This window comes from Verticillium dahliae, genomic scaffold, assembly GCF_000150675.1.
Source record: "Verticillium dahliae VdLs.17 supercont1.25 genomic scaffold, whole genome shotgun sequence".
Lineage (NCBI taxonomy): Eukaryota > Fungi > Ascomycota > Sordariomycetes > Glomerellales > Plectosphaerellaceae > Verticillium > Verticillium dahliae.
In genome coordinates, this window is record NW_009276932.1 from 193211 (window position 1) to 204213 (window position 11003).

The window sequence follows — 11003 nt, forward strand, 5'->3', positions numbered from 1 at the left end:
TTATCGTGATAGAAGTCTCCTTCGCGATAAGCTACCAAGAGCCGCGAGGATAGTAACCATCGATCGCTTGATGAGTTGATGTCCAAATGCAGCACACAGTGACACGCAGTTGAGCTGACTCCACAGGATAGGGCGGCTCCAACCACATCCACGCGACAAAGCCATGAGATGGGCCTCGTCATCCGCCTCCCACTGCATTTCAGCAGGCCATACACCATCCACCTACCTTCAGACCCAGGTTTATCGCGACAAAAGCCTGCATCATCTTTATAGGCACAAGCACTACATGATCTGACATCCTCTTGGTGATATTGTCTCGCAGAATGTGTCAATTGTCAAGAATCGAGAACGACCCCGCAGCAGCTGAGGAGAACAGGACCAGCCCCCTCACACCAGCATTCTCATGCCAACGCCTTAACTCAACCACATTTGTCGTAAAAGAGAACGATAGATGGGGCGAGGAACCATTGATTTATGTCAAAATCTACCTGCACGATATTGTACTCATTGATTCGGGCTGTGGAGGATCGACACAGACGCCCTCCATAGATCTCACGCTCAAGGTGTATCTCGAGACGATTCCAGTACCTGACAATGAAGGTCTTCCACTAAACCGGTCTGGTGTGAAACCGTATACAATTATCTCTACTCATTGTCATTATGATCACATCGGTACGGTTCGTTCATCTTCTTACCACCAAGACCTTCTGACTCTAGCAATCTAGGAGGAATGCCTGAGTTTATGAGGACCTCCGGACTTGCCGTCTGGGCAAGCTCTGCGGGGAAAGACTATTTGACAGATCCTCATAAGCTGAAAAGCGCCTCGCTATGTGCTTTCGTCGGCATGGAGCTGCCAAGGTATCATGTTACCCACTGGGCAGAGGATGGTGCTCGAGTGGTCAGCAGTTCTGGGGAGGACCTGAACTTGGTGGTTTTTCAGACACCAGGTCACATGCCCGATGAGATTGCTATTTGGGATGCGAAGAACCGCGTCTTATTTGTTGGTGATACGGTTTATGAGCGCGCACCTATCCTTTTTCCGGAGGGCGGAAGTATCTCCGAGTATCGAGATACAATTGATAGGTTACAGCAGCTCGTTCATGGTTGGAATCAAGAGGAAGAAGTCAATTGCAGTAAGTGCTTCACATGCCTGAGCTCCAATTCCGCCTCTCCGCGCAACTCCTCCTAAGCTACTTCTGAGCAGGCAAGGTCACGATTGCCTCGGGACACATCACCAAAAACGCGGATGCGGCTAGATTACTTGCTCAGACTAGGTCATTTCTGTCTAGAGTCCTTGCCGCAGAGGTCTCTGTGGAGGACCTTGGGATTGATTGTGCGTGGTTCGGAGGGAAGCCGGCAGTCCAGTTTAAGGATGGAGAGAAAGGCATAACATTTCAGGGTTTAAAGACGTCTTTTGAAGGCTTGGTATGATATCAATTTCATAGACAGGGCAGCGATACGCAACAATCATTGCAACTGATAATTGACATATAGCAAGATCACCTTGACTCTAGAACAGAGCAATACTGTTCCCAGCCCTGTTCACGCGTTCACAGGCCGCGTGGATGGGTTGGCCAAGAAAGGACTGTCTCTATTCACTGCATGCGCTGCCGAGTTGGAAAGCATCACTCCAGAGTGCAACACCTTTCTCACTTACTCAATTCATGAAATTGAACGAGACAAGTGTGTTCCTGCTATGGTCAGTGCTGAATGTGTAGGTAGTTATAATAGGGAGCAAGACCGACCTTAGTCTTTGCGAATCGGTCATCTGAAAAGACCTCAACACGTGCAGTGATGCCTGGAGCTACACCTTCGAATCCTGGCGCGATGGACGTCCTGTACTTTCGATAGAGAGCGGCAGTGACGGTGGTCATTTCCGCCATGGCCAAGCTACCGGCGGTTAGCCCACAAACTGTTTGCTGGAACGACAGCTGAAGTCTTCACTTACTGCATGCCGATACACATTCTTCCACCACTCGAGAACGCCCAAAAATGACGGTTTAATTCAACCGCTTCCGGCCCTAGCCATCTCTCCGGGTTGAACGTCCTGGGGTCTTTGAACACCTTCGGATCACGGTGAATGATATAAGGCGACATCCCGACAACAGTGTTGGGTGGAATCTGGAAGCCGTCGACTATTGACTGGGCATCCATGGATCTCGGTTCGGTACTCGGCAGGGGCGCGTAAAGTCTCAATGTTTCTTTGATGACCGCATTGAGATATGTGCATCGATCTGAGGCGTCCACGCGTGGATGTCCATGCTCATTAAGAGAATCTCCTGTCAGGTCCATAACCTCGTCTCTAAACTTAGCCTGGAACCTTTCGTTCTCGGGAAGAGAGAGCGCCCAAACCAGAAACATGAGGGTATCGCTCGTTGTATCGATTCCCGCAAGGAAGTGGTCTGCGCATTCCGAAGCCAATTGCATGTCATTCATACCGTCGGGCCGTTGCGACTCGTGATGGCACCATAGCTGGCCAACTATGGATGAGTCTTCCGCATGGCTCGACTCCTCCGAAACCTTCAAGTCCTCCTGCGCTGATTTGAGGTTCTGAAAAGCTTGCAACGCGAATCTCCGTATGCTGGTATAAGTAGTCGGCTGTTGCATGGGCAGGATCGGCTTTACAATCCGGTCCATGAAGGGTTTGCACGAGTACAGCCACTTTGTGTATGATGGAAAGTGCACCAAGAACCACGATAGCCGGCGGCGAGATGGGTGCAAGATATCGTCAATCAAGGCTTGATCATTCTTCGACCCCTGCAGGGCACGCGTTGACCCGTGTTGTCCGTAGACAAAAGCGGTGATGTTGTCGAGGGAGTAGTAGTGCATCGAGAGGAAGACATCGCTGATGCCCTGTGGCTCAGTGCTGATCAGGTCAAGATACTGTCGGGCCTTCTCCTCCACGAGGCGTGTCGTTGGCTCCTTCAGCACAACCGACTTTGAATAGGCATGGGAAAGTAGTTTCTTCCTGTTGCCATGTTCCTTCGTCGAATGGAATGTGAACAGGTTCTGCTCGCCGTACACATCAAACATGCGGTAAAATCTTGTCCTGCCAAATCGACTGCCGGGCCCGTAGATGGTTCGCAATGCACTCAGGCTGTTGAAAGACACCTCGTTTGGCCCGATGCGCACTACCAGACCATATTCGGAGTGCAATCGATGGATGGTTCGCGTACGTGTTGCATTCCAGTCTTCCCAAGCCAGTCGCCAGCTGGTGAGGGCAAAAGACTTTGGTCCAGGGATATCGCTCAATGGGCTGGTGATCAATGGTTCTATAATCAGGACTTTAACGATGTAAACGAGGGCCGCAACCAGCGCTGCGGCAGCTGATAGAAAAGCTACTTCCGGCATGATGTATCTTGATGCCTAGGTAGCATTTGATGGTGTCTCTGTGGATGTGATATTTGAAACCAGTCGATCTCGTTTGATACAAAGTCTACCTTATCTGGCGAAGGAACAACTATTAATACAATTCGCGGGAACACACCTCGGTTCGAGTCAATGGAATTGACGAGTCGGAGAGCAGCGATTGATAAGTTTTTGACAAGTGACCAGCGCCCTTTCGTAGCGCTGTTGGGGTGCGGAGTATGCTGTGTCCGTTCAGCCCCAGCTTGCTCCCGCCTGTAACGTATCTAAGCTGTTAGCTTTAACGGTCTGTGAAAGGACGCGACGATTGTCGTGAGACTTAAGTGGGCTATTCCGCAGATCACTTCCCTGTTCCTGGCCCTAAATTCAATTGAAGCGATGCAGAAAGTAGGTACAAAACGTTGTTAAATTTGCGGCATCGATGAGCATTTTCTGCAAAGCCCTTGACGTCACCAACTCGGCTGCCAACGTGAACATGATTGAGATTTTCGAGATCGAACGTGCGGCTTCCCAGTCACCAGCGTCTGGAATACTTTTGAACTAAAAATGACCATATATTGGTAAGGGTCTCTCCATGGTCCATAGGTCCGACAAGCACGTTATAAGGGCCATGATACATCCCTTCGCCGGTCGGAAGGCGTACACTATCCGGGCACATTCACCGGCCATCTCAACCAGACGCAGTATGGAGTTACCATTTTGGGTACCCAAGACGTTGCCTCGATGCTTATGGGCTTGTTCTGTCTCCTTATGAGGTCGCGACGAGGGCTCCAGGATGACTTTCTCGACTAAGCTGATGTTACCGACTTTGCTAGGCGCAGAGGGAAAAAAATAATCTCGGGTTATTACTTACAAGCAGGGTAGTCATTGCCGCGGCGGTTGTATCTATAAGAGAGTGGCGCGAGGGACACTATTCCCAGAATGTTTGATAGCCATCGATTCTCACTGCCTTGTAGCAGAGAGGGCGCTTAATCGAAGGCATGGGCACCGTCAGTCAGGGGGCAAGCATAAGCAAGCGTAACTGTGGCACCAAGCCTTTTGCCGTCACGTGCTGGAATTCATCCGCCAAACTTACCTATCTAAGTATTGAATCGCAGAATGAAGCACAAACTTGACACTTCATGGAACAGGATATTCTTGTCACTCGGTGAGACGGATTACTAAATGACATGCCCCACATCCCTCCTCTTCGTGGCGGGGTATTCCTTTGGCAGTAGGTGGCTGATGTCGTAGTAGGGCCAAGCTCGTATTTCGTCATGGCCAGGTGGTCATTCAACCTTCGTTTCCAGTCCAATTGCCATCTATCACAGACCCGGACAACAACTGTGTAGTATAACAAATTGACACCATGGGAGACGCCTGTTTGTTTCACCCTCCGACGACTTTGATCGTCGGCGGGAACGGCAAAACCGCACGTCACCTCACGTCGCTCCTCACCGCCGCAAACCCCGCCCACGCCGTCTACAGCATCATTCGCAACCCTGACCAGGTTCCCTCGCTCATCGCCATCGGCGCTCATCCCATTGTTCAAGACCTAGTCTCCGGCACGGTGGAAGATTTTGTCAAGATCCTCGAACGCACCCAGCCCGACACCGTCGTGTGGGCCGCCAGCAACCCCCGCGCCCCTGTCGAGGTCGACCGTGACGGCGCCATAAAGGTCATCGACGCCCTCGCTCAGGCTGAGATTCCACGGAAGCGCTACGTCGCCATCAGCTCGGCTGATGTGCGCGACCGGAAGAAGCCAACACCTGATTGGTACAGTGAGGCAGACATCAAGCTGAGCGACCGCATGTGGGGTGTTATTGAGCCGGCACTGAGGGCCAAATTCGAGGCCGACAAGGACCTGCGTGTCAACAATCGGAGCCGGGGAATCGAGTACACCATCATTCGGCCTGGCGGTCTGACAGAGAAGGAGGCCGAGGGCCGAATCAGGGCGGGCAAGGTCGGTCTCCAGGGCATGATCAGCCGTGCCGATGTCGCCGCTGTGCTCTTTGCTGCGATCAAGGATGAGTGGACCACGGGCCTGGCATTCGATATCCTGGGTCCCGGGGAGGGTGATTTGCCGATCAAAGAAGCTGTTAGGGGCGTGTCTGCGAAGCGCGAGGATACTTTTGATGGATACTATTAGACGACCGAATTCCAGCAATTCCCAAAGGACTGGATACGTCAAGGACTCTCGAGCCTTCAAAAGTCATTTTGCTTCTTGGTCATGATGATCTGGCTTAAAACATGTTGAGATTGGCCATTGAATTGTCTGGGGGCCATGGGTGACTGCATAGCACGAGCTAGACATCCATGCGCCGCCTCACGACACTCCTAGCAATTAACCCCATCTCATCCATCGGAAAAGTCCTCTCGGGTAATACCACTCCTGTCACACATTCCTCGAAATACCCCCGCCTGCTTCCAAAGCTCCAGCGGCGGACCGAGCTCGACAATACGGCCTTGGTCCATGACGCAGACCCGATCGTACAATAGGACGGTACGCAGACGGTGAGCAATAGCGATTAGAGTCTTGCCACTGCTAAGTTCCCGAGCAATTGTCTTTTGCACCAAGACATCAGTCGCGCTGTCCACGCTACTGGTCCCTTCGTCAATGAGTGTGATACGTGCGTTCCTCAAGTGCGCACGCGCCAGGGCCAACAGCTGTCGCTGGCCGAGGGAGTAGTTCAGACCTTCCTCTTCCACAATGGCGTCGAGGGTGATCCGCGTCTCCATGTTGTTCTCTGGAGACTGAGTGGCTGTTTGTATGTCGCGAAGACTATGGTCGGTAGCATCGGATGTTGCGTCTATCGCGAGGCCAGTGGCCTCAGACGGGTCTTCTCCAGGAAGGAGATGAGCCTGACGAAGGGCGTTCCACATTTCAAGATCGCTGTGTCTGCCAAACGGGTCCAGATTCGAACGTATCGTTCCCCGGAACAGCGTAGGGTCTTGTGGAATAATGGCAAGCCTTGAGCGTAGACTGTGCAGGCCAACTTGAGCGATATCGACCCCATCAATCATGATACGGCCACCGCTCAGCTCCGTGAGGCGGAACAGAGTCGAGAGAATGGTGCTCTTGCCGGCACCTGTCCGCCCAACAATGCCGATGCGCTCACCCCCGCGAATCGTCAACGAGAAGTTGTCAAGGACCAGGGGCAGCTCCGGCCTGTATCTCATTTGCACTGATTCAAATACAATCTCGCCGCTCTCTGGCCAGCTTGATCGGAGTCGGAAAGCTGCGTCCTCCTCGAGCGAGGCTTCACGGGCGAGTGAGGATGTGTATTGGTGCAGTCGCTCGGTGCTGGACATGGAGTTGTCGACGTCGGCAAAGTAGCGCACCGTAATCTGTATGATGCCAACCAAACTAAGACTATAACTCAAAATGAGCCCAGTGATGCTAGGCGACACAACCAGCGTCGTAGTCACAGCAAGCATCCCGGTCGTGAAAGACAAAATATTGCCTAGGTTGTCGAGTCGTAGGGACAACCAACGTTGGTTGGCAAAGGTCAAGAAGTAGGCGCCGTCCATGTCGTCGATGGCTCGATGAATATCACGGACATAGTGTTCTTCGCGTCCATACGCTCGTATCGTGGACGCGCCGACGAGTGCCTCGTTGAATTTCGCAAACACGGCCCCGTCGAGAATTGCGTGGTACCGTTTCAACTCTCGGGCACTGCTTCGGTAATACGATACAGCCAGGACTAACACAACTGATACGACGGCCAATGCGATGGCGAACTATATACCCGGCATGTCAGTTTGCTTACAAATAACGGAATCCAACTCGACTGACATAGTGGAAGTAAGCGATAATGAAACCAAACGATCCAAGCAAGGAGCTCAGCACTATGAGGTACTGCCTGAAGGAGTCAGTGAGGCTATTGTCCATTGTATCAACGTCCTTCGTAAATCGATGTATGATGCGACCTAGTGGTGTGGTATCAAAAAACACGATCGGGGCTCGGAGGATCTGCCACATCGCATCGTTAGACATTTTTTGGCTCGCTCTGGTACCCACGATGCAGACGACCATGGAGAAAGCGAAGAGGAGGACGGCTTGCGCGACACCCAGACCAGCGTAGAGTCCAATCTTTGTCCAGTCAGCAAGGAACTCAACGCATGTTCATGATAGGTAGAAAGAGACCCGACGACTCACATATGACGCGCGGGAGAGGCCATAAGCATCCGATACCCACCATGCTAGTGACAGCGACGTCAGCAGGTTTGCAGCTCGGAAGATGCACATGAGGATGAGTACTGCCGCCATGTTCAGAATACTCCCAGAGGACTTCATCCAGACATGGTAGACATTCCAAGGAACGCTGTTGACGGCCTTGACATCTTCTTGCATCAATTTCCTTTTGTCTTCACTGACATAGTCGTTCAGCAATGCTGCGCCTTCCTTAGGAGCACAAGTGCTGTCTTCTATCTCCTCATTTGCTTGCGTCTCGCCAGAGCTCACAGTACCTGACGTTTGCACAAACCTTCGGAAAGAGATTGAGCTTTCCAGAAGACCGTCATACTTATCGAATGCCTCGATGCGGCCATTCGTCATCCATATGACCCTATCACATCGGCGAAGAACTTGCAGTTGATGCGTGACGAGCACACAGCACTTTCCATGCAGAAGACCGCTGATGGCTTGGTTGAAGATGTGATTCCCAACATGTGCATCAACCGCTGAAAGAGGATCATCAAGAAGAACAATTCCAGCATCCGAGTAAATCGCCCTTGCGATGTTCACCCGTTGCTTCTGCCCGCCCGAGAGCGTGATTCCCTTTTCGCCAATTTCGGTAAGGTCGCCATGAGGAAGCAACGCAAAGTCGGCTTCAAGGGCACAGGCGTGGGTGACACGACTGTAGAGCTCCTTATCAAAGCTTCTTCCAAACAAAATGTTTTCCCGGATAGTAGCGTTTTGCAGCCATGCGGACTGCGGACAGTAGGCAACGTTGGAGTTGAACTTCATGGTCCCCTGAACCAGACGCATGTCGTTTGCCAAGGCACTGAGCAGCGACGATTTGCCACAGCCCACCGAACCAACAACTGCTACAAGCTCCTGTGAAGATATTGCAACGGAAATGTTTTCAAGAGAGAATGGTGGTTCGTTGCTCCGCCCTGCCACCTTTTCGCCATCGTATCTGGGCGTACACGTGCTATCAGCCTCTTTTGGCGGGTAGCGGCCTAGTGTTCTGAATCGACGGGTCTTTCGACTTTTAGCTGCAGTCTCTGTCGCTTGTTCCTCGGATCCAGTGGAAGATTTCTCCCAAGTAAAGGTTGCGTTCTGTATCTCGATAGCATGTTTCAGACCGGGCGTTGCACCAGGATGGGCAGGAGACTCTTCAGATAATAGCAATGCTTCAAATCGCTTCAACGCAGCGTCGGCATCAACCAAGTGACCGATGGATGTTGGGAGCCAGTTCATAGGTGTCCGTAGACTGTTGAAAAGCGCCAGCGATGAGAAGATAAGTGCTGGGTCCAGCGGTCCAGAATTCGTGGACGAGTAAACCAAGAAGGCTGCCATGCTGGAAAATATGGGAAGCGCCATCGACGCAGCACCGATGGCACTTTTCGTGATATGTAGGATCTGCAGTGAACTTGTTTCCGAGGCCCTTATTGCCTGGAGGCGATGGAGAAACGCTGATTCCCAGCCAAAGTATTTGACGAAGCGGATGCCATGGAGGATCTCCTGTGTGAGCCCAGCTCTCTGATCTGTGACCATGTTGACGGCGGCTCTCAGACGTGCCAGGACCTTGACCACTTTTGTCAACGCTGTGAGGCCGAGAACAAGCACCGCAACGCCTGCCAGTGCGCTATATCCAAGGTTGATGATTAGCAACGTAATGGTAAGCAGAATGGCAATCGGCGACGTCCACACAAGGTGGAAGGTGGTGCACGATTGCTCAATGCGCGATACGTCGGTGGAAATCAAACTCATGACACGGCTATTAGACCATCCCTCTTTCAAGATTTGCCATCGAAGTTGATCTTGTGCTTGCCCTGTCGAGACCATCGTGGCCTCGGTCATGCCAAGTTCGCCGCCCGCTCTGCCTCGCCTTGAGAGCCGGAGTGACTTGGAAAACGCCACAGCGATTAGCGCACTCCGGCTTTGGCCCCCGAGTAATGTGCTGCGGTAGTGGAAATGGCTCGATGAGAAGCTTTGAATCACCTGCATGGCAGTTATGGCCAGCACGAGGCCGACACCGCGGCCAAGGGGTGGTCGCGAATCTTGTTCGCCCCTGATGAACGAATGGGCATCTCTAGCAAAGATAATCAAGAAACGCAAGGTGAACGGAGCCATGGCCTGCAGAATAGACTCCACAAGTTGACACAGCCCACCAACCCAGAAGTCAAACTTGAAGCAGTTGTGAAGTGCCCACGCAAGTACTGGTAAACCCCAACGGCGTCGGGATCCATGATGTTGCTTGTCGATGATCAGGTTCTCAAAGGACTTCATGAGATTCAGCGCCAGATAGGCGGCGGAACGTGCTTGCGGCACGAGCCAGATATCCTCATACTCCAGTGGCCTCTTGTAACCGGTCTGTAATGTTCGGAGTCAGTGATGCACATCACACAGGAAAACGCCCTTCTGAGCTAGAGAGACAGGCGGGAAATGGAAGGGGGTTGCAAGAAATTACCGTAAGCAGAGGACCGAGCCATGTGAAGAGAAGCTGACTGATGATGCTGGCATTTTCTTCAGGAGACGGTATTCGACTTCTTGGTACGTCGTCTGATGTCCGACGAGTCCTGAAAGGGTTGAAGTGTGCCATGGTGAAAGTGTAAGTTGGTCACTCCCTCTACCACACAGGGCGCGCAATCAGGGGCTGGTAGCTGGCTTCAGGGTAACTCGTGGGGTCGCTGTCTTCCGAAAACTTTCGCCTGTCACGTAAGGTATGTTCAAAAACGCTCGTCAACCCTACTGCCAGACAGCACCTCCCTCTTCCAAATTTCTGACATACTAAACTTTTCACCTTTAGCGAGGTTTGATACATTCCACACATTCATCGTCAGCCTGGTGTTTGCGTGCGATGCCTCAGGATCTGCTGGTAAGTCGGCCGGCCACTGACCAGTGGCACCTGTGCGTACTCAGCAATCGGTCAGGGCCCCAAGAGACAATTCTGTGGATCAATATGGTGAGATTTGCGTTCGCCGAGACCGCTAATTGAGCAAGTTATGACCTTGCATACAGAGCTGTCGCGTTAGCACATTGACCCTGCATGGCCCCCTTGACGAGCGATCTTGCCAACCCCGCACCTGCAATAGGCTCCTGTATGATGCCTGGGAGTATAGGGGGGCTTCTACGTAGGGCGGCCGTTACAGTTGCTGTTACGGATCAGTCCTGCGAGAAAGCAAGATGACGCTGCTACGTGCCGCGATAGCCTGTCGCTTCACCAGGACTCCCAACAGATATTCGAGATAGCGACGGGAGGACTGTTCTCCGAGAAGCGTAGGTAGCTATTTGAGGCCAACATGGGGATATTTTGGCCTCATGTCACTTAATCTGCCGAAACTCGCTGCCTGATAGATCTTTGCGAAAATGACAGTCACACATCTCTTTCCCATTGACCCTGCTACTGCAGTCCAGCACCACATCGGCAAGATCAAGCGAGCTACTGACAGCCTCGAGGGTCTGTATCCCCTTAACTCGATTGACAAGG

The 11003-nt window shown here is 52.2% G+C and overlaps 4 protein-coding genes across 4 annotated transcripts; 2 read left to right on the plus strand and 2 right to left on the minus strand.

Annotated features, from left to right (window-relative positions):
- Positions 1 to 323: 323 nt before the first annotated feature.
- VDAG_09289 (uncharacterized protein) lies at positions 324 to 1508 on the plus strand (the record flags this gene model as incomplete). Its single annotated transcript, XM_009655591.1, has 3 exons — positions 324 to 672; positions 726 to 1133; positions 1495 to 1508. The coding sequence occupies 3 exons, from the start codon at positions 324 to 326 to the stop codon at positions 1506 to 1508; spliced, it is 771 nt and encodes a 256-aa protein (XP_009653886.1).
- VDAG_09290 (cytochrome P450 71B28) lies at positions 1417 to 3426 on the minus strand. The gene is made up of 3 exons (XM_009655592.1): positions 1949 to 3426; positions 1746 to 1890; positions 1417 to 1691 (listed from the first exon to the last, which is right to left on the minus strand). The coding sequence occupies exons 1-3, from the start codon at positions 3349 to 3351 to the stop codon at positions 1650 to 1652; spliced, it is 1590 nt and encodes a 529-aa protein (XP_009653887.1). The 5' UTR covers positions 3352 to 3426; the 3' UTR covers positions 1417 to 1649.
- Positions 3427 to 4714: 1288 nt separating this feature from the next.
- Positions 4715 to 5494, plus strand: VDAG_09291 (NAD-dependent epimerase/dehydratase; the record flags this gene model as incomplete). Its single annotated transcript, XM_009655593.1, has 1 exon — positions 4715 to 5494. The coding sequence occupies one exon, from the start codon at positions 4715 to 4717 to the stop codon at positions 5492 to 5494; it is 780 nt and encodes a 259-aa protein (XP_009653888.1).
- Positions 5495 to 5700: 206 nt separating this feature from the next.
- On the minus strand, positions 5701 to 10115 carry VDAG_09292 (multidrug resistance-associated protein; the record flags this gene model as incomplete). Its single annotated transcript, XM_009655594.1, has 4 exons — positions 5701 to 7021; positions 7116 to 7438; positions 7505 to 9886; positions 9984 to 10115. The coding sequence occupies 4 exons, from the start codon at positions 10113 to 10115 to the stop codon at positions 5701 to 5703; spliced, it is 4158 nt and encodes a 1385-aa protein (XP_009653889.1).
- Positions 10116 to 11003: the final 888 nt, after the last annotated feature.

Coding starts and splice junctions, on each gene's coding strand:
- VDAG_09290 (XM_009655592.1), bottom strand. CDS start 3,351: ATGCCGGAAGTAGCTTTTCTATCAGCTGCCGCAGCGCTGGTTGCGGCC. Junction 1,891..1,948: donor AGAATGTGTATCGGCATGCA/GTAAGTGAAGAC, acceptor AACCGCCGGTAG/CTTGGCCATGGCGGAAATGA. Junction 1,692..1,745: donor ACCGATTCGCAAAGACTAAG/GTCGGTCTTGCT, acceptor TGACCATAGCAG/GAACACACTTGTCTCGTTCA.